Genomic DNA, 22,262 nt, shown 5'->3' on the forward strand with positions numbered 1-22,262 from the left:
ACGCTGGATAGGATAAGCCCTGATGTATGTTATTAGCCAGTTTAGATGGATATGAGACAAAGAAGCAAATCAGAAGGATACGATGGTTAAAAGTCTAATTTTTGATGGGAAGTTCTGATCTCACACTGGAAACAGCCAGTGAGTGAGCTATTTGCATTTCATTTTTATATGTGAAGTTCCATAGCACAACCCAGCAAATGTGGGAGTGAACTCTTACCCTTTTTCTATGCGCTACATCTTTTTTCCTGCTACCTTTACAGATAGTGATTTATTTGTGCGTTATTTGGAAGATACAAAGTGCACCCCCTTGCAGGGAAAGTGCGAAAGACCAAATGTTGAGGCACGACTTGGGCAGGAGAATGTGCTGGAGAACTGCTACGCACAGCATTTCCCCTGGTACCTCACACCTGTTCTTCATTAGTACTAATGAATCCAGAAAATAAAACATTTTGTACTAGTGAGTCATATTGTTCTCTCTTGGCTGTGACTTCACTGTGGATCAAATTAAGTCAAAAACATTTTTGCAAAAGCGTTAATTTATTTTCCTGGGACACTTTCTGTCTTGGGATAGGTCACTTACTTAGCACCTATGGGATGTGGGATGGTATCCCATTAACTTCTTTCTCATTAGCAAAACTTCTTTTGATTTAAACTGGGACATGTGGGGCTTCCCTAAGAGCTTTAATTCCCGGCCCACAAACAATTCATGTGTTTTTCACTTCCCCATTTGTAAAAGATGTGTTATCATACTTGGGAAAATGTTGCGTAGCTAAATCTCCAGTGCTTATATAGCACCATAGGAACCTGGGGAAGAAATATAGCTTGTAAGTCAAAGTTATTAACATTGCTACTTGGAAATTAGAAATGTTGTCACATAGAAACGAGAAGATTTGGAATATATGAAGTTTATTTTTTGTGCTTGTTTTTCTTTCTCTTCTTCGTTAGGTCAACTACATTGTTGCTCATATATTTTTGGGCTGTTCATGGTAAACTTGTATCTATTTTTCTCCCAGCAGCACACTAAAAAAATCAAAAGTTTAGAAAGCAGGGATTTGCAAATATGAAGATTCAGTTGAGACATGGCCACGTTTTAAAATAGTCTCTGTTTTCATGAAGGCAAGGTTTCTTATGACCAGCACTTTATTACACAGAGTTGTTTCATGTACGTATTAATAGGCTATGTTTATACGTGTACGTATGTATATGCGTAGCTATGTATACACACAGCAGCTTTTCATTTAAGAGTCTTAGAAAGCCCATATGATCAATATACTGTCTACATTGTGGTATGCATACGTTACATATTATGCATTACACGTTTATGAAGAGTTTCATTGTATAGCTTTATTACCTAAATATTTGGCAAAAAGACCTGGTTAGGTACTTGGTTCATAGCAAAATACAAAGCAATATTCCTCTACTTGTCTGAGCTCCGTGCAGATAAATACAGGCTGCTGTGGCTTCCTACATTTGGTTTCCGTTCACATTTTTTAACATGTTAAATATTTCTGGTTAACCAGTTAAAACGGTGAGATGAACATGATTGCTTTTAGATTGCGGCTATAACATCGAGTGAATTTTATAATAAGAAGCCATTTTTTTTTTTCCTGACGAGCTGCCCTTGTGGCTGCCTGCCTGACTTTGAGGTCCTCATTATTGTGGGTTTAAATGAAGGATGTTCATTCAGGCAGGGCGGGGGAGGCCAATAGACATCGGTGCCGTTATCTGGTCCTTCTATCAGGCCAAGTGACAGGCTTCTCGGGGAAGAATGCAAAGCTCATGGTGGAGACCTCAGCCTGACACAGAAGGTGACTCCCCTGACTCTAACCTTGAAAGGAAAAAGTTCCCACTTTATTAAAATGAATTTCGAAAGGGCCGCTCTGACAGCTGCATAATTAAATATTGGAGTGTCAGCGATAATTTATTCTGCTCGCATTTGGTGGTCAGAGCCTGCTCACTGTAGGGTCAGCAAGCACAGTGACAGAGCCAAGGATACAGTGGATTACGGGGCCCTTTAGCCACGCGAGTGAAATGAGAGACTGTAATTTCTGTTTAAATAGAGAAAACAAAACAGTGAGGAGATGAGCAGGCTGTGAAGTGCTCTTAATAGCTGCCTGATAAAAATTGTTAGGTATAACGTTGAAACTTGTGCCGAAACTGCTTTTTCTGGCAGTGCAATGGGCTCTAGGCTTTGTGATTTTTTTCCTGCGTTGCCTCTTTTAGGAGCCAGCTTGCCTGCTAGGACCGTTTTCTGCTTTCTTCTCTAACATGCATGTTAGGAATAAACCCAGCAACAGTCAGTACAAGGTGCATCCTCGCTCATAAACATTTTTCTGTAAAATGATGTAAATGGCTATGAATATGTATGAAACAAGTCAGAGATAGAGAGTGCGGGGGGTTCCAATTGATCCTGTTAGCATTCGAAGCGAAACACTGGCCATGAATATTCTTTTCAGAGGGCAGTGGCTGCTGGAAATCAACATCTAACAAGCAGTTTTCTCAAAACAAGTTTAAATAAAATGGCTGTGTGCCCTTATGCCCAGCCATAAAGCAAGAAAGGTCACACCGGGGAGCAGGGCTTTCGGCTGATGGGCATCTCCTTTGGAGGAGGTTGTTGGGAGAAGGCTGTCGCTTTTCACTCTTAGATTGCTGGTAATTGAAGCTGACATACCAAAGATATACCCTTTTTGCACACACCAGTCTTTCAGCAAAAGCACAGTGCTCACACAAACAAAATCATTTGCAAAGACATTTTGTTTTTCTCTTTCTTGCCTCAGCTATGAAACACCCTATTTTCCACATTTTCTTTGGAGCCTGCTTGAGTGGGTATGTTAGTAGAGCTCAGGTTTACTAGTTTTCATCTTAATGTCATGTAGCTTTTAGCAGCTTTTACAGAAGAAGGATTTACTGAATTCCTTCAGCACCTTCATAGTTACCGAATGAAAAGTTGACCTTATTATGAGGGATGAATGCTGGTTTTGTGGCTCGAACACTGGATGTGAACCCAGCATCCTCAGCTTATTTTTTTAAGCCACCTTTAAAACCGTGAGCCAGATAGTCTTTCTGTGACTCAGTTCCTCATCTGTAAAATGGGAATAACAGTGCATTTCATGGGATTGCTGTGAGAATAAATACTTCAGTGTTTATACTCAGTTTTTATCTTTCTGAGCATAAAAGAAAATCCCTACTTGTGTTTCTGCCTTCTTGTTTGAAGAAAGACCATGAAAGCATCTTTGGCTGCTTGATGTCAAGATACAGACTCTTAAAATGACACTTGAGCATCTTTAATGTAATTCTTTTGGACTCCAGACAGGCATGTTTCCGTTGCTTAGATCTCTGTAACCGCCTATACCTCCTCTAGTTACGTTTGCTGTATGTTTGTAATGGGGAATGTTCTGTCTCCACATGGGAAGGATGTTTTGGTTATATGACATTTTGCTCCTATTAAGTACGCATGTTCAAATATGTTCTGAAGTGGTTTATTGAAAATTTGATGGTCTGGTGTAGAGAGAGAGAGGGAGCATTTAACGTCCATATTTAGAAGTAGCACACAAATATCCGTGCTGGCATGCAAGTACACATATATAGTCATATGTCTGGTATTAGATTTCTGTTTTTCTTTTTGGGTTTTTTTTTGCAAGCCTGGTTTGTCTGGAAATCTCTAGATTTCCAGTAGCGGCTGCAGTGCAAGCTTCAATTACACAGAGCTGGTTTTGTAAAACTGGATTTGTTTTTTTTGGAATGAATTGCTTATGGGCAGCGTTTTGCACTGATACCTACGGCTGGAGCCAGTTCCGGACAGGTGTCGAAGTGCCCAGCTGAGCCACCTGCGGGGGAGTGGGGTGTCACTGGTCCCAGCGTGGGCAAGAGCTGCTGCGGGGCCGAGAAGTCAGCCTGCCAGGCTTGACAAACACGTTGGGTATATGTCACTGTCAGTTGAGTCAGGCTGGGGATAGGGCTGTGGTTTAAAAGTGATAACCAAGCTTCATAAATCAGAATGCTACCGCTGCAGTCAAACTTCCTTGGAAAGTCTTTGAATTTGGGTAGTGCATACTAATAAGTTAACATCAGCGCTGACTAAATACGCCAGCTGAAGCTGCGCGGAGGCTGCTCGCTCTGGCAGAGCTCCCTTAAGGATGTCTGAGCAGCTTCCATCAGCAGTACCGAGCAGAGACTGCAGTGTTGACTAAAACAAGCTGGCCCTCCGAAAAGAGAAAAAAATCAGAGTGATTACAAGTTGACCTAATATTTTTTGGCTTTCAAGATAAACTTTACGGGTCTCATTATGCAGAAAGTATTAGGCTGTGGCAGGGAGCGTAAGCCAGAGGGTGAACTCCCCGAGCTATCGGAGTCAGTGGCAAAACTCCCATCAGTTCAGCGGGACAAGGATTTCATCCCAAGTTCACAATGGGATAATTAGTGTCAGCTCAGGACTGGTAAAACACAAGTAAATCTGTCCTGCTTGTAGCTTGCAAACTTTTACAAACAGCTCAAGGCTTGGCTGGAGTTGTTTTTCTTTTACTTTGGGATATAAATGTTCAACAGCAGAACTTTAAAATGAAAGTCCGTTATTACTTCAATACCGTGCACATTGTTTTGAGTGTGGGAAATTTCATCTAGATCCACTGACCTTCGAAACAACAGGAGGAATGATATTAAAACCACGGTGTTAAATATGGTAACTGTGAATTAATATCCCAAACGCCGTTTTGGCATCACTGTTTTGAGCACAGTGTAGCATGCAGGCAGGCTGCTCTGCTCACACGATATCCCAGGGAGTTCACTGGGACTCCGCATGTCAACAGTAATCTATCTTCATGCTACATGATTCAGGATCAGGTCGTTAGTTTATACTTAGAATTAAATATTGTTTGATTGTAGCTCTGTGAAATGAGAGCCGAATATATTACACCTGATTCCAGAGAGCCTTGTGTTTTTGCAAGTCTCCAAAACACATGGACACACAGAAACTGCCTTTGCTCCCCTGCCCCTGGAATGATTACATTTGGAATGTTATCGAGATTCTAGTTTTCTTTAGATGTCTTGGATTATTTTCTAAATTGATTTCTAACCCCATTTCTCCATGGTACTTAAATAAATGAGAAGTGGTGAAAGATTTTTAATTTCTAAGAGAAAATACAAAATTCTTTCCTAAGCACCTCCTTTCATCCTCTCAGATTTCCTCAGAAAAGGAATATGATGACATCCTGATAGCTAGGAAACCAAAAGAGTGCTGATTTGTACTTTGTAGCAAAATATGGTCTGAAATTACAAGTCTAATGTGTGGCAATTTTTAGCTGAATATCTGTGCCTGGTTTCCTAGTAAAGCAGAGTTTGCTTTGGACACACACAGACTGAACTGAGCAATTTTAATTTAATTGAATCTTTTATGTAGGCATTTTCCTTCTAGGGAACCTTGGCCAGTTATTCGTTTGTGAAACTTGCAATAAAATAGCAAGACAGCTCGTCAGGGATGGAAGGAAAGGGGTGATATTTAAATTATGCTGACTTTGAAGACATTGCTTTTGGTCTGTTCCTTGATTTTTAAAAAATATATGTTCTGATGTTTAGTATTTAAAGATTACTCGCAGAACTTTTAAAATTCCTTTCTGTGACTACTTTTTTCTCGAAGCGCATATTCTGTGGATGCCCGATAGATAATTTCTATCACATCCAGGTTACCAGTGGGGGCATGAATACAAAGTATAACAATTAGAATTGTGTTTCCTCACCTTCTCTGTCTAATTGTCTAATTTGTCTAATGGTTTTGGGTGCCTTTTTTCCCTATAGAGGGAGGCCACCTAAAATATCTTTAAATAATCGCAGTTAATCTAGTGAAAGAAAGGCAATCAAAGGACTTGTGCATTCAGGTCTTCAGCTGAATCAGTTCCTGAACAAATAACGGCCCTGTTCTGCGAGACAAACCTTGACCGTTTTTAAAGCCTTTCTAGAGTTATTGCAGGGTTGAAACGTGATGGGTTAAAAAGCAACACCAGAACTATGTGGTCGGGCGAGTAGGTAAATCAAGAAATGTTTTATCTGGAGTTTAATTCAAAGGGATGTAGATGCTCTGCTCTCAAACTGGAAAGTTTCCATTCTTGAAGTTTTTAAAAATTATTTTTCATTTGCCTAATTTTAAAAGCAACCTTTAACAGAAAGTGTCTGCCAGCAGAAAATTACCATATTGAGCTGAGAGGAGCCCACAGTTCATCATCCCTGGCCTGACCCTGCAGTGTTTACTCTGTTGGGGTAGGAGAAGTGGCCGGCCAAGCTCTGCTAGTCAGAGTGTATTACCCTGTCAGGGAGAGGCGAGGCTACTCGGCTTCACCCTGAACAAATTACATACCTCACTACATCTCCGAGCAAGGTAGCAGGGTTATAACTCAGTCTAAGCACCATTCACTCTTCTATTACCTTCATAACCAAGGTCATACTAATCAACTCAATTACCAGTCCTCTTGGACATTTTCATAATGTTTTCTGCTAGTTGCTCTCCTGTGAAAATCTCCCGGTCTAAGCAAATTAATGCCATTTTTATAACTATCCACATTTCAGGTACAGTGATCATCTTTCAAAAGGCTGCTTCATGGCAACAAATACTAGCTTTAAATACCAGCCGAATGTTAGAACAACACGGATGTTAAGCTATATTCCTATCTTGGCCTCCTTCGTTGTGAAAACAAGTTTAAATGTACCTTAAAATAAAGATGCACACGTTGGAAATCAAGAATAAACTACGTTAGTGTAACTTCTAAGAATCTGATTGCAGTTCACACAGGAAGCCTTATCAGGAAGCCTGATCTTACACATTGCTTAATTTTTGGAAAATCCTTTAAATGTCATATTCGGTGTTTCAGATGCAAGGTAACCTCAGACTATATTTCTCTAAATGTTTTCTCAGTGTAAGCCTATCTCCCTAATTTTTATGTTTCTCTGAATTTTATTCTCAAAAATTCTGCCTATACAGGATTTAGTAAAAATATTAATGCCTAAATATTTTATTTGGAAATTCCTAATATTTGCACAGCCACATCTTTTAAAGCCTCCACAAGGTATTTGTCTATCATCAGGCAAAGCAATCAGAGGGCACTAATTTTTTATTAATTTATATTTCTTAAGGGCTAAATTGTTCCCTTAGGCAGATTTTCCCACCAGAGAAATTAATTTGGTCTCTCTTCAGGGCTTTAGTGTTCAGTGGAATAAACAAGGCGCTTTTAATTCCTCCTAATTCTCTGTGGGAGCTATGGAGACGCAGCTCTGAAGTCTCACCCTTATGTGGTTCCACTGGGTACAGATATTTCGTTTCCCTTAGACCTGAGTCTCCTGTAACCCCTCACAAAAATGCTTTCAGTTGACTCTAGATCCCATTAACTTATATTAAAATAAGCTCAGTGAATTTACGGGTGGTGTATGGTATTCCTAGCCATGCCCTGTCTTGCTTTCACCAGCTCAGAAGCACCTATGAACCCCTGAACTCCCTTGGTGCATCCTGGGGTAAGAGAGAGGGTAAATACGGACACGGCTGATGGTCCTGACCATGCACTTGGAAAGGGTCTCGTCCACCCGCATTGGGCTAAACCCATTTCTGTGTTAAGTGGTTTGGCTATTTCATACGCTCTGAAAGTTCAAGGAAGCAAACTGACTTTGCTCTGCTCCAAAAACTAAAAACGCACAATTGCAACTGGCATTTGTCACTTCTATAAAACAAGACCTGCATTAAAAATTAAAGTGTTTAAAATGGGCATTTCTGAGCCCCTAGCTGAAGGCAGCCCTTCTGCATAAGGATGACAAAACGCATGATTTTCATAATAAGGGCGAGGTGAGAGACTGTCAGGCGGTTTGCATAACGCCGCTAGCCTGGTCGAACATCCAGAAGAGTTTTAGCTAGTTGAAATTTTAATATATGTGGTGTCCCATGCACTGAACTATGAAGCCCAATGGTTCCAGGAATATTAAACTGATATTGTAGCAGCTTGAAAACCCATCTGCAGTACATACGCTTTTGTTCTGCGTTTGTGCTGTTGCTGTTAGCATTTAGCAAGATGGCTGGCTCCGGGGAAATGGAAAAACTTCTCTCCTGGAGAGCAGTATGGAACTACAAGTGTTGTTAAGAAACGATTAAAAGATGAACCCATAGATGCCTGAATTAATCAAGGCTCCTCTGCACAAAGCTAACTTTTAAGCACCTGGTTCTGGATACATGAGGGTTTACTGGATGCCTTACCGAAGCGGCTGGGTCCTGGATCCAGGGTTTACTGCATGCATTCCTGAAAGTTTTGTGTAATGCGATAATGTTAAAACCAAACTTGTTCAGAGCTAGGTCTTGTAGGTGTGATAATCATATGGATAAAAATAACGGTGTTGCAAACTCCTGATTTACTCTCTCACAAATTAGTAGTGTGCTTGCCTTACCTTGTCCTTCATAAATGTTCTGTATATTTTTCTGCCTTACTTTTTTGTCTCTATTCAGCAGTGTCCATGCTTTAATTCAAATGTGAACTTTCATTACTATCTGTGCCCCAAAGGACGTGTTCACTGTTGTTAATAATGCAGAAGATTTTAATTTATGCTTCATCCAATGTAAAAATCACAGCACTCTTGCCACTGAGAGCCCATTTCTGTCCCCTTATTCAAGCCGCTGGTTGTTCTGTATTTCATATTGCTAATACTCTTCCAGCTTTTCTAAGTATTTTGATAAAGTTGACCAGAAGTCATTTTACTTTTATAGTCATTATACTGATGTATAATTCTCTTTTATCGATCAGTCCTCAATGTATGACTATAATCATATTGAGTGCAATAAGCAATATTACTAGGGATTTTGCTTCTTCATCCTGTTTTGTTTGAAGTCTCAACTGTAGGGACAATTTTCACATTCCTTAAAGAAAGAATTGCTAAAATAAATTCAATCACATAAGCTTTTAAAATTTGAAATCCCAGGAAGCTAATTAGCATTTCCTTTTAAGACTGCTTCCTGCTTTTTTATGTACTTATAGATTTGGACCTCAGATGGGCTTGGCACCTTTCCAACATCAAGATCAGGTGATTTTTTATTATTATTATTTTTTGCCCTGCAGAACACCAAGCTTTTGCAAAGTATCATGGCAATTAAAAAAATAACCAAACCAAAATGCGAAAAGCCTGGTGTTGTTGCCTTTTTTCCCTCCTAGTACACAGTGATCATGGATTGACATAGTACTTTAACATTTGCGGTTGTAGTACATTATAAATAGTTGCTTCACATTCAGATGATATAGCCATACCAAAAATACAGTGAAGTTGTGCGATGTTCCTATGTTTTCCAGCAATAAATGCAGCATTTGGAAAGCAAATGCCCGTATATAATCCATGCATACTGTAATGCACCAAGCTGCTCATTTGTTCTTGGGCTGTGGTATACATTTCAGTTGTGTAAGATGCTTACAGGATAAAATGCTGCATACAACAGCTATATGACTAAATCTAAATACTAGCAGTATGACCTCTTAATAAATATTATTGCACATCACATATCCACTTTATAATCATGAAGAGTGCCAAGTAAAAAAGAGATTTTTGTCATGTAAATAATGAGAGATCCATATGTTTCCTTTCCAAGTCTGTATATTCAAACAAAGACCTAGGTGGAACATTAATACCAGACTCTGCTTTTTTATCACACACTCACAGTGTGAAGTCAGTTGGCACCGAGTTTTTTGCTTCCTTTAAGGTATGATCCACGGTATGCGCTGCATCAAGCTTCTGCACCCGCGTGCACATTTTTAGTTTTAAAGGAAGCGTAGAGGCCTGTGAGCTGATGGGGAGCAGGGGGGATAAGGGAATAATGATGCAGGTTTTAATAAAGAAACCCTTCCCACAAGGGAGGAGGGTAGAGGACTGTGGCTTTAATAAAAGAGGAAGAAAAAGTCTGCCAGCATCAAGAAAATAAAAAAAAAATAATTTAAAGTTCAACGTGTACACTTGAGACGCTTCCAAAAAGAAGTGTTTACAACCTTTGAAGAAAATCTGGCTTTTGGTATTCTTTGAAGGTCCGTGGAGTAAAGAAAGGGGGGCTTCATTTAGTGGGATCCCCTGGAGTTGCTCTGTGGGACAGGAAGGTAGAACAGCGAGTTCCTGCATTGTATCATAGTCCAAAGTTTAAACAGGATAAACTTTTTCAATACAATACCAGCAGCCAGGCAAAGGATCTATGCTACATGGGATTCACAGTTATTTTTTAAGAGTATCTGTGACAGGATGCTGATAAATATCTGTATTATTAATGAGTCATGGTTCATGCTAGCCAGAACTTTGGTGATATTTTCACTTGGTAGGTATTCAAGTACCAGTGGGAAACTAGCTGATGATTGTCAGGTTTAGGTACACTTTCCATTTGCTTCGCTGTTCTAAATCATTAGTCAAACAGTATTTATAAACCTGCACTCAGCAATTATGGTACTTTTCTCGAGATGAAACTTTCATCTGATACTCCCCAAGTCAGGGTGCTCTCCTGACTCTGTGTTTTATCATTTCTTATTCTTGCTGAAAGCAAGTCGAAAGAACCAACTTCCACGATATAAAACTGAGCTTACTGGTATCTCCATATGTGAACGGTAACCAGCTCAGAGAAAATTCCTGTGGTGGATTCATATGCATGATGCTGTATAATTAAATCATACTGTGGCTCCATTAGTGAGGGGGAATTATTTTAACGACTTAAGAATTTTTAATCGCAATCCATTTTTCTCTTCAATAGCAAGTCTCAGTTATGGTAGGTAGTATCAGTACCCAAGTTGGAGTACCTGCTGCAGGTGACTAATACTGATACTTCTTTTTCTACCCTCACCCAAAGGAAAAGAAAGTAACTCTAACAAAGAACAGGCATTGTGGCAGAGATTCAAGTGGGTCCTGCTTAATTTCATGCCAGAAAACTCACTCGTGTCATTGCAGTTGCACCTGCGAGGCATGCTGTGAGCAGGTAGAGCGGTAACGCTTTAACGCAATTGTCCAGAATTCGTGGGAGCGGTGCCAGGAGCTGGCTTATTCCCCACACGGTGCAGCAGGCTCCTCAAATCTGCTTCTGTTCTGCCGTCCCAGAATAGATGTTTCATTCTACTCTACCAGAACTGGACAAACAGAACATCTCAATGCTCTGGTGATGGACTTCACCGTATAGGTCAAACTTGTACCTGACTCAGGACACTATAGGAGACCAAAGAAATGCACATTTTAATCTCTTTTTTACCTCCTTGTTCCCTAGGCCCTTTTCTTTTCCTTTTTATTTTCTGTTAATGGATTTTCACAGTATTTCTCACATGAATTTACAGAGCTAACTATCAGCCATGAAAGGTTGTTAGCCCCACGCTGAAGTTTTGGTTGCTGCTAACTGGTTTGCAACTGGTCACTTTGACTCTGTTTCCCTTGTTTTAAGGTTGTTAAGAGGATTGAAAAGTCATTCTGTGAATGTGGAATTTATCTGCAGTTTATTTTCATTCCATGACTGTTGTTTCAGGTAGGGCATCATACAGGGACTGTCTTCTAACATTGCTCATTTGGCAAGAGAAAAAAAGGGACAGATTCTCAATGATTTTCTTCGCATGCAGTATCTGCCTTTGGTACTCCTGCGTGTGTGGGGCTGATCTGGATTGAACCCATGCGCAACTGCTGTTTGCCGTGTATATGAGATTTTTAGGTGACACAATAATATTTGTTATGCGTGAAGTGTTGGATTTCTGCTTCATTCTGGTAGGCTCGCAGCAGCAGAGTCCCGTTTTACCCTTCAGTTGCCTCAACGAGGGGAGTCACTGCGGTCATATGCAAATCTTGCCATAATTACCTGTGACTTTCTCACTTCCACGCTGACTGGCTCCACCGGAGCTTCTGCTCCAGGTCTGCTAGGAAACTTCACCTGTGAGCTTCACCAAAAAACACCCAGAAGTGTTTCCTTTGCAGTTGTGTGTGCTCTCCAAAATTGACACTGATGCTAAGTTTGTTCTGAAGCAGCTCTAAGCCCTGGTTTGGTCTGACAGCACAAAATCTTCTTTACTTTGCAAACTACCGATCAGACCAGCTTGTTTTCTGGAGCTGATAAGTTTATTTTCAGTAATGCAAGTCTAGAGAAACTCAGCTTGTTGGCCAGCAGGGCAATAGTATATCTCTACTCAAAGTGGAGAAGTTAATTTGTGATGGGGTAACCTTTATGTCTTGGCGGAGGGGTGAGTGTGTGAGGTTTATGTCAGACTAGGAATACGTCTGCAAGGAGACATTCCCAACGAGTAATAAAGTCACTTAAATGTACACTCACCAAAACTGGACACTGTAAGTCAAAAGTTATGCTGTTTTAATGAGAGCTTTGTAATTAGGTTGTTCATTTGCTGGGTGAAATTGTCATTAGTAGAGGAAGGTTTTATTAATTCACCTTTTTATATAAAGTATATAATGAATCACTAACGTTCTTATAGATACAGACCACGATTATTTCTGCTTCCTGCCTTGCAAACATCTTGTTTCAAATTAGGTTTATCTGCTGTCTAAAACTAAATACAATGAATAGATGTATAATAAAATCTTTTAATTGTCTTAGCATATGTTGCTTTTATTAGGTGAGAATAATTGCATTCATGGGATCACCTACAAAGTCCTTTAGAATATAAAATTGAAATGGCTTCACACTGAGTGCACAAGTCCTTCTGAGCCGTGCCATTTTCCCCTTCACTGCCTCTTGTCCCCCTTTCGCTGTAAAGTTCACATTGAAGTGTGACAAGAGACACTTGACAACTGACACATGCTGGATCTTATCAGCAGTGAGTGCAGTCATGGGCCCTGACTGAAGAGCGATTGTCATTTCTACACCATTTATTCCTCTCCTAGCCTCATTGCTTGCTTCCTTTCTGAGGAAATTTTCCCTGCTAAAGTACTGTACTTGTCGTTCTTTTTTGGTGCGTGTCTCTGGGATTTTTTTCTTTTTTTTCCCCCCCCTTACGAAAGGATTTTGTTATGCATTCATCCCATAGGCAAGCCTGTAACAGACTTCCTCTAACCTCTTAGTGTCAGGACTGCTCTAAGCTGATTCAGGCTAATAAAAGCAACCCAACAAAGCTTTGATGGTGTCATTACATCTTCCTTAAATCCCCTTCCTTGCTAACATCCAATAATTCTATTACCTCTAATCAATTCACAAGCTATTTTATTTGAAAGGAAGAGAAATCAACTTTAAACCACGCCGGTGCAGTTTGCCCAGCATTCACAGAAGGTGATGATGTTTCTGCCATGGCTTCAATTGACTCTTTAAGTGAGTTCTGGGCTATTGAGCAGTCTGAACTTTTATCTGTGCTCTGCCAGCCCAAGCCAACAACAGCAGAAAATGGCCTGTTGTTGCCTCCTGGAAGTTCCTTCACTTCTACATGACACTGTGTGTCATTTCTGTAGTGTAGATAGCATAAGCAGTTGATAATTTTAGAGTACTGAGGATAAGGCATCAGCTTATTGCAGGGGTTCTTAAATGCAGGAGTTTGCCCAGTCTATTTTAAACTCATTGCTATAATGATCTGTATGGTTCCTTTTTGGAACAAGGATTTTGCTGCTGCTGTTTTAACTTACTAGAGCTTTCCCACGTGCTCAATCCCACCAGGGTGATTTTTGGATATTGTCATTAATACTGCAGAGATGTCTGAGCAAGCTCTAAGGCTATGTTCATGCATCGGTGTCTGATGGGGGTTGTGTCTGCCGAAAAGCTTATTGCCCCCGGCTCACGTCAAGCTGCACGTCACGATCGCTCTGACAGAACTGCTGCCACCGTTGCCCTAACATAGTTCTTGCAAAATCAGCCTGGTATCTTCAATAGCTTAAATAATAGGTCTCTGCTAAGGTAGTCTTGAAGTGAAACAAGTCTGGAGTGATTAGGTGAGCAGCTGGGGCTGCAGATAGTGTAGGGTGGTAACTGCAGGCAGACAGGTAATGATGAGCAGCAAGACATGGGGCAGAGGTGCTAACACCTCTGCCTGACATGGAAGCAGCCAATAAAGGACTTCTGAACATACTCTACGTGATCAAACTTGGCTCCCCAAAGCAATTTCAGCCAGACCCTCTATCTGCAGAAATTTACCCTTCTTAGCGTGGTAGATTATCCCTGGTTACACGGGAGCGTAAAACATAAATGTACATTAGACATCAAGATGCCCCAGGAGCTTGACACAGAGCAGATAGATGACACCCAGGCCCTTACCCCAAAGAAACTAGGGTGTAGTTAGGAGAATACGCTGTCCATAACTTGCTGCTGAGAAGCCTTCATGTTCAGAACGAGCTAGATTTTGTCTGGGTCAAGGCTCTGTCTTGTTTCTAATAGACTTTTTAAAAGTGTGTTGCTATTGTCACTTTTCTTAATGAGAAACATACATCATTTCATCATACATTGGTTTCCTCCTTTATCTCTTCTGCTCTATGAAAGGCAGAGGGGTGGGCATCCTGTTTTCTCCCATGCTGTCGTAGTTGTTGGTTTCAGAATAAGTTGAATTTAAGCTCTGAACTGGGGAGGAATTCATTGCAGTCCTCATGTTCGTAAGCATTTACTCATGCAGAGCCACTGGGATGACTCAGCTAAGCGTGGGTGGCAAACCAACACAAGTTAGGATTGCCTGTGCTGTGTAACCAACATCTATTTTGCTTGTTAAACCGTGGCCTGGACTGTTTGGAAATACGAGGGCTTTGTTTTCTACCCTGCATGTTCATATCGTAAGAATAATGCATGTCTTTTCTGCAAAAACCTGTCAATCAGATAGAAATTACAGAAGCTTTTAAAAGCATAGTTTGGCGATGTTGCTTGTAATTTCAGTTGTGACACGCAATGCACCTTGTACAACAGGATTTCATCGCTCTCAATTGCCAAGAGAGATTTCTAAGTATACGTGACATGTAAATGATACTGGTGTCACTGCACATAAGCCTGTGGTTACGCTTGTGTCTGTTCCCATGTGTGCTACCTCCAAACCTGCACGTCACGAAAGTTCACAGCTAGGCTAAGCGCCGGCACGCTTCGGCTCGGGAATGCCCGTGCATCCCGGTCGGGGTTGGCAGCTCACCCAGCCAAGCTGGCCCCTAGCTCGTGCCGGTGATCCCTGCGCCTGCCGCGACCAAGTGTTTGTCCTGCTCGGGATTTTTGTTTCTACATGCAGCTTGCTTGTAGAAAGGACGAGCAGAACAAGGATGGGCTCCCTGACCGTGGTGAAACTGGGTGACGTCCCTGCAGCGGCAGCTGATGGCGGGGTGCTGGGACAGCCTGTGGAGCCCACGGCGGTGGTGTCACCAGCAGATGTTCCTTCCCCGGTGCGGAGTGAGAGAGGCCAGGAATGGCAAGCGGAATAATTGATTCTGATTGAAGTGAAATTAAAATGTAGAACCTGGATAGCGGTGGTGATTTACGACACTGTAGCTGAACTATGGGTTTTAATAATGTATTTTAGCTCCAACAATGATGGAAAAAATGTACCACCTTCTATTATCCTAAAAAAGAGAGGGAGCTTTGCATGGAGGTGCTTGTTCCAAAAGGCAAAGTTCATCTGAATTTCTTTTTCTGATCATCTCGGGAAACAAGAAAGGTTTAAATGTGGTTTTAGTGCATGCGAATGACCATCCAGTTGAGTTGGTTTTTTTTTTTTTACTTTTTGCTCTGCCAGTACACCAGCAGGAAAAAAGTACTTAGAGAAGGTATTTAAAGTCAATCAGAATAGAAATTTGTGGCCTTTTGAATTAAACTCTTGGTAGCAGAATCCCTGGACTTCCAGTTAAATATTATTTTATATTATGATTTATCACCTGAGTCATGACAAAATTCTGCCCTACAATTTCAACATTCAAGGAGAGAAGATGTAGACAGGCAATTTACAGGTTAACATTTTCCTTAGGTCTGTGTACTACTTGTTTATTTAGAGATAATTTGCTTAAGCAGGCAAAGATCATGCGAGAATGGTTTTTGTTAGTGTGTTTATAGATCAATCCTAGTTTGATTACTGTAAGTCTATCCTGTTATCAAATATATTTCTTATCAAATATTAATTAGGCAGAGTGTCACACGTGGACGATGCTGTGGAACTTCACTCTATCGCAATGTCCGTCATCATAGGTTATGCATGAAGTGTTTTGTCTTCTTTGTCATATCTTTTTAAGGACCGCTCTAGACAAATGTCATTTATTTGCATTTTAATATAGATTTTCAGTTTATTGAATCAAAGTGTTGGAGTTTATTTTCTTTACAGTAAGTTTTTTAAATAGCTTTTCCAGTACCAGGACATTTAAAGTAAATCCCAGCTTCTGTATTTCATATTCAAATGTTAGAGAAATATGAATCCTAAATCCAGTTCTGGAGTTAGGCTTGGTGGATTCATAAAATCAGAGAGAGGAAAATTAGAAAGACTGTAGAGAAAATGGAAACAGAAAGGAAAGTGGAGAGGGAAGCTAGACAAAGTGGATCTGTTAATTAGTTAAATAACCCGTGGGATCAGAATCCAGAGCCGCCCATGGACTGCAGACAAGGGATTTTCTCACCTTTGCCTCTCTGAGGTCAACACCAGGTATAGGTTACAGAGAATAACGTTTTGACTAGAAGAGTTAAAAATCCTGCCCAGCAGGATGAGGTGGATTTAAACCACCATGGTAATTCTTAAATAAATTTGATTTCCAGATCCTCTGTGTTGTGATATCAGGGAATCCCAGTCAGGAAGGTGGTTGGTTTGGAACAGATGATCTGGAAGGAGAGGAGTTATGAGCAAAGGAATGAATTGGAAGAGAAAAAGAGTGAAGATCAGGAGGAGAGACTTATGAGAAATGGTTCTGTATTAGGATGTAAGTGGGATGATAATTTATTTTGTCCCTGGCACAACGAACCTGCTTAAAGGGAGGAGTTATTAGCTCGTCTTGATCATTATACCAAATGGGGAATTTGGAATGTGGACAGCTGGGAAAACAGAGGTTTTGAGGAAGACGCTGACTTACTCTTTTATTAGTGCTATCTGCACCCGATGTAAATGCCATCTCGGTTCTGGAATAGCAAGTAATGGCTTTACGGAAGCAGGGGATGTAAAATAGTTAGTTAGCCTTCTGAGTGGTGAAGTCTAAATACGTGCAGCATAAGCAGCAGTCGTGGTTAGGTTTGCTATGGAGCAGTCTGCAGAGGATGTTGTGCAGACTAACGCCGACGGTGCTGCAGTAACACTGTGTTTAAAGGGTCCGGTTTGACACTGGCACAGTACGCAGTGCTAGAACCGTTTGGGGTCTGGTTGCTCACCAGTAAAGCCAAAAGGAAAATTGTCACTGGTTTGGGAAAGGTTGACGATCGATTGCTTTGCCATTCAGTAAAGCAGGACAAGACCCTGTGCCCACCGTCAGCCTCCTGTTTCACACTGTTATTTCTTTGCAAAATGATAGAAAACATTCATCTGAGACACGTGTCTACGTATTAATCAGGCCAAACCCATCAATTCAACAGCAATACTCTATTTTATCCAGACTGTACACTGTAACAAGAAGCCACATTATTTCTGCATTAATTCTTCTTCCTTTTCCTGTATATTTTTGTCTTTCCACCTTCTGATTGGTGTTTTTCGAAGGTATTTACACACAAATGGCCTTTTTCTCGTGTCCTTCCTGCCCACGTATTACAATTGAGCCCAAGTGACACGACAAGCGGTTGCTGTAGAACTTACTGAGATATAAAGAGAGACGCAGCCTTTGTTATCTAGACATGAAGGAGGAAATGGAGAGTGGGGAGGGGTGTAGATTTTTATTAACTTGCAGTTGGAATGGATTCGAGCTGCAACAGCAGTGGAAAGGTATATATTTACCTTTAAGTGTCTCGCTTAGTTTTGTGTGTTCATATGAGTTCCCTTTTACGGTGCGCAATTTCTTTCAGAGATTTCCAGAATTCCCTCTTCAAAGGGCTCTTGCAAAGCAGCAGAGCTATGCCATCTTAGCAGAGAAAATTACAAATTACTAATTTAAGTGCTTCTTAGAATCATTTTCTTTTTGTTTTGTATAATTTCCACACTTATAAAATCAAACTTTCAGTTAAATGTTTATACAGTAATTCAGTCGGCTTAAGCCATCTGCTAGCGTGGCATCTGCAGAGTTGTTTTGATGCATACTCAGTATTGTTTCCTTCACACATCTTGTAGCCTTGTATTTTGGTTGCAAAAGGATCATTTTTTTTTCAACACAAAAGAAGTGCTGTTTATATCCCTGGATCTAATTGCCAGCTTTATTTCCAAACTCTACTTCAAATCAACTTCTTATGCCTCTAAAAACCTTATTCTGATTGACGTTTATTTTTCAAGACCTGTATTCAGTCTTATCTTGCTCTTTTATTATACTTGCCTTTATATCAGTATTCAAAAAAATCCTTATCATTTGTGAAGAGTATAGGTGGGCTTGGAGCATTAGTATTCATACTTGCATGTTAACAACTGTTATAACACGTACCAGAGGGAAAATATTATTTCTTGTAAATGCTCAGTAATTACAGTCTTTATTGCATCAAAACCTGTGTTTTGACAGATAGTGGAAAGCTTTCAAAGCTTGTGTGGGATGGATGACAGATAGCTGCAGGTGGAAAATATTTTTTTAGGTATTGGGTTTTCTATCACTGATACTGTAAATATTCTTCCAAAATAACATTAACCTTCCAAACAGGGTTGGTAGTGTTCAATGATAATATGTGTATTAGCAAAAGATACCTGGGAAATAATTCTTAATGATTCCATCTAATTAATCTATGGTTGGGACATTAATGTCTCTTTTCATTAAGTTGGGAAGTATGAAAGACTAGAAAATTACTGCTGTGCTGGATTTAGTGCTTTAGGTATAATTTGAATGGATGTGCTAAATTCTTGGTCATAACTTGCACTAACACCTAGTCTGAGAAAAATTAAAAGGAAAGCTTATCTGCTATTGCAGTTTACAAGAATACCTGGATACTTTTAAGCCATTTGTAGCATATGCCTATCTGAGTGGATTGTTTTATACATTTTATGACACATTCTCCAATTATTTTCAGCACATGTGATATCTCGGTTTGTGTAAACACCAACACAGAAAATGAAGTGGGATGGTAATTTTTTCCCTTTTTTTTTTTTTTTTAAGTATGCTCTCTTATTGGATAAACATTTGCATTTCAATTAAGTTGTATCAACCAGTAGTCCACTCCACTGCAAATGAGGTCATGAGAAGTCTGAGAAAGTTCAGCTGAACTTGCAGTTCTTTTGTTTGGAGTGTAGATGTTCTGATCAAGTTTGTGCTATAGTCAACTGGACCTAACAACATGATTTGTGCTGAAAGCCTAACTCATGTGTTCTAAGAGTTTAATGAGCACAATAGCAATGCTGCCACCTCATTTGGACACATCCTGGGTTTTGTGTGAAATGCCTGAGCATCTGCAGTTTCAAGTGTCTCTCGAGTATTAAGATACCTCGATAACCTAATAGGAGTTTAGGTTTTCAATGAGTTGAGAGTAATCCAGTTGTGTTTATTCCATCTTGAACACTATGTTTGTAATGTTGGGTCTATTGAAGACAATGGCAAGGCTCCCACTGACTTTAACGGGATCAGGATTGCAGACCTAGAGAGAAAACGCAGTGGGATGTAAGATTTCTGTCAACTGCCTTTAATATTGCATCTAAATTGAGAAGGCCACTTCTCTTACTTCGAGGTTGTGGGGACGCTAAAGTGTACTTGACAGATGTCTTGCCAAGGGTTCGAGCTGATTGCTGAGAAGTAGCTCTCAGCAGCCCTCTCGCAGACCGATAGTGAATGCAAGTTGGGCTTGAGCATCACTCCATTCAGAATGATTAAACGAGGCAGAGACAAACTATCTGACATCAAGCGCTGCCACCTTTTATTAGCCCCTTACATCACGCAGAAGGCCGGAAGGCACCAGCCAGATATGTGGGCAGATATAAGATGTTCAAATTCCAGCTCTGCTTAACTGATAATACTCCTGAAAAACAAATTAACTGTGTCTGGCTCCTGCAAGGGTTCAAATCTGACCCTTTATCCTTTTTTTCATGGTTAGATGGATCATCCCAAACTGTAGACTATAGTACCATTTCAGACGACCAGCAACTTTCTGAGGAATGGTTCTTTTCCAAGAAAAAGTCCAAAGAGCTGGGACAAATGGACTTATTTTGTACCTGAACCATTTGTTTCATAATGGGACTCCCTATGGAATGTCATTCCTTGAGAAGTCAGCAGGGGTCACTTAAGTTCATTATTTTGCAGCAAATTCACTTTTGGACTTGTCAGAAAGTAAGAGCTAAAAATCCTTTAGGTTTATATCATTTGTGCCACTGAGTGATTTTTCCTTGTATAATCTAACTAGGCTGAAAAAAGTGATCTAAAGTATGTAAGGAGAGTTAGGTAGTACAGCTCCAATACAGCTCCATTTGGACAGAACATAAATATATTTCACATGTTGCCAACTGAAAAAGATTATGCCACTTAAGAGCACATTGCACTTTAATAGAAATTTAGTGTCGAAAGAGTATTCTCCTAGAAGGATATGGCATTGTGGCAAAACAGGGGATAGAGATCTTGTTACAAACCATCATTTTTACTTGTATGAAGCAAATGGAAAAATACTGAGATAGAGTCAACTGGTTGGTATCACCTGGAAAGGATCTTTTGTGCATTTGCTGGGAAACCAGACACATTTCCATTCCTCCTGCTGGAGAGAGCAGGAGAGATGTGTATCCTGTTGAAATAGTGTGTTTCCCTCTTTGAGTGACAGCACACGTGCACGTTCACCCTGTGGAGGTGCGTGCAGCTCCAGCTCTCCAGCCCAGATGCTCCCCAGCTCGTATGCACGTCCCCCTTCCCTCCTGCAGCCACCGCTGGGCAGTGCAGGAGGTGCCGTGCCCAGCTCCCTCCTCTGCCCTGGCCTCTGGATGGAGATCTTGGGTGTTCCCTCAGGAAAGCTTTGGCTGCTTTTTTGGAAAGGGTTACAGATCTAAACGTTGCAAAAGCTGAATTTCCAACATTGGTTGCTTCTTAGAGGTCTATTTAATGAGACAATTTAAAAGGAAGGCCTATGAAACCCTTGTGTGCTCTAGCTAAAATCCTGGAGTTTTCTATACGTTTGTTTCGTATTTCAAATTTTTTCATGTAGGACAAACAATTTATTGAAGTTCCTGTGGGATTCCTTCCTTTCCCCACTTTTCAAGATGCGTTCATCAGAAACCATCTTGAACATCAGCCAGAGGAGTAGCCCAAAACAAAACTGTCTTTCATCTTTGTGGTGGCCATGATGTTAGCTTGTTTATAAGAAGAAAATCATGCTATTGTCAAGAAAAAGTGTGGCCATCCAAAAGGTGGGATAGGAAGAGCCTCAAAGTGGTTTTGAAGCAGAGTGGCATGTGTGGGCTTGGAAAGGGAGTTCTTTTAATCCTGAGTTGGTACCAGCTAGAAAGAACTGATGGTGTTTTATAAATATCGTACAAAAAGAACAGAATTGCATGGGTTTTCACCTGCGTGATCCAGAAGACCTCTGCATCCAGAGGTACTGGTACTGACACTATTATGTACCCAGAGCAGTTGCCTTCCCTAATTTTTTTTTTTTTTAATCTACCTGCCTAACTTGATCAGGACACGTTGTTTTCTTGCAGTGGACTGGGCATGCGTTGGCAGTGCAGGTTCATGCTTTTCGGTTAGCACCAGGACACTGAGCCAAGCAGTAGGGCTCTCTGGGATCCTGTTTCTCAGCCTCCTCTTCCCTTGCATTACAATTTTCGTGGCTAGATTGAGTGAGAGCTTCAAGAAAAGGAAGCTAATGGTTCTTGCAGATTAGACATTCTTTTGCCAAAAAGAGTTTAAGAGGTGCATGTCTTAGTGTAACAGTATTGGCATCATTAGTACTGCAGCAGAGAACTCTATCCAAGGAGCCTAGCTGAGGCTGGAAAGAGGTGCTGCAGACAAATGAAGAAGGCAGCGTAAAGCCTCTAATTCTTCCAGAGATAAAGCATTGAGGGCACTGCATAGAGCTAATCGGGGACACATAAATTATCAGCATAACAGATGTAAGAAAGAGCATTGCACAGAGAAGAAAGTAGAGTTCAGCTGAATCTAGGTCTGGCCAGATGTGTAAACACACACCTAAGCTGATAGAAAGAGGAGCAAGGAATAAGTAGCCTTCAGCAAAATTGAGGATGCCCCAGTAATGTCCTGCCTCACCTTACCTCTGCTATGGAACTTACACCTGACTTTCTTTGCTCCATTTATCCTGCTGTTGATTAACCTGGGTAGGA

At 40.6% G+C, this 22,262-nt stretch overlaps 1 protein-coding gene across 5 annotated transcripts in view; it reads left to right on the forward strand.

Moving 5' to 3' along the window:
* WWOX (WW domain containing oxidoreductase) overlaps window positions 1–22,262 on the forward strand; it is a 541,832-nt gene that overhangs the window by 503,235 nt on the left and 16,335 nt on the right. The window contains exon 9 of one of the 5 annotated variants that reach the window (XM_072872389.1): window positions 8,997–9,042. The exons of the other annotated variants lie outside the window; for them this stretch is intronic. Within the exon in view, the coding sequence (XP_072728490.1) occupies window positions 8,997–9,042 (46 nt within the window). The remainder of the gene's footprint in view (window positions 1–8,996; window positions 9,043–22,262) is intronic. 5 annotated transcript variants of the gene reach the window in all.

This window comes from Ciconia boyciana, chromosome 9 (genome assembly GCF_034638445.1).
Source record: "Ciconia boyciana chromosome 9, ASM3463844v1, whole genome shotgun sequence".
NCBI lineage: Eukaryota > Metazoa > Chordata > Aves > Ciconiiformes > Ciconiidae > Ciconia > Ciconia boyciana.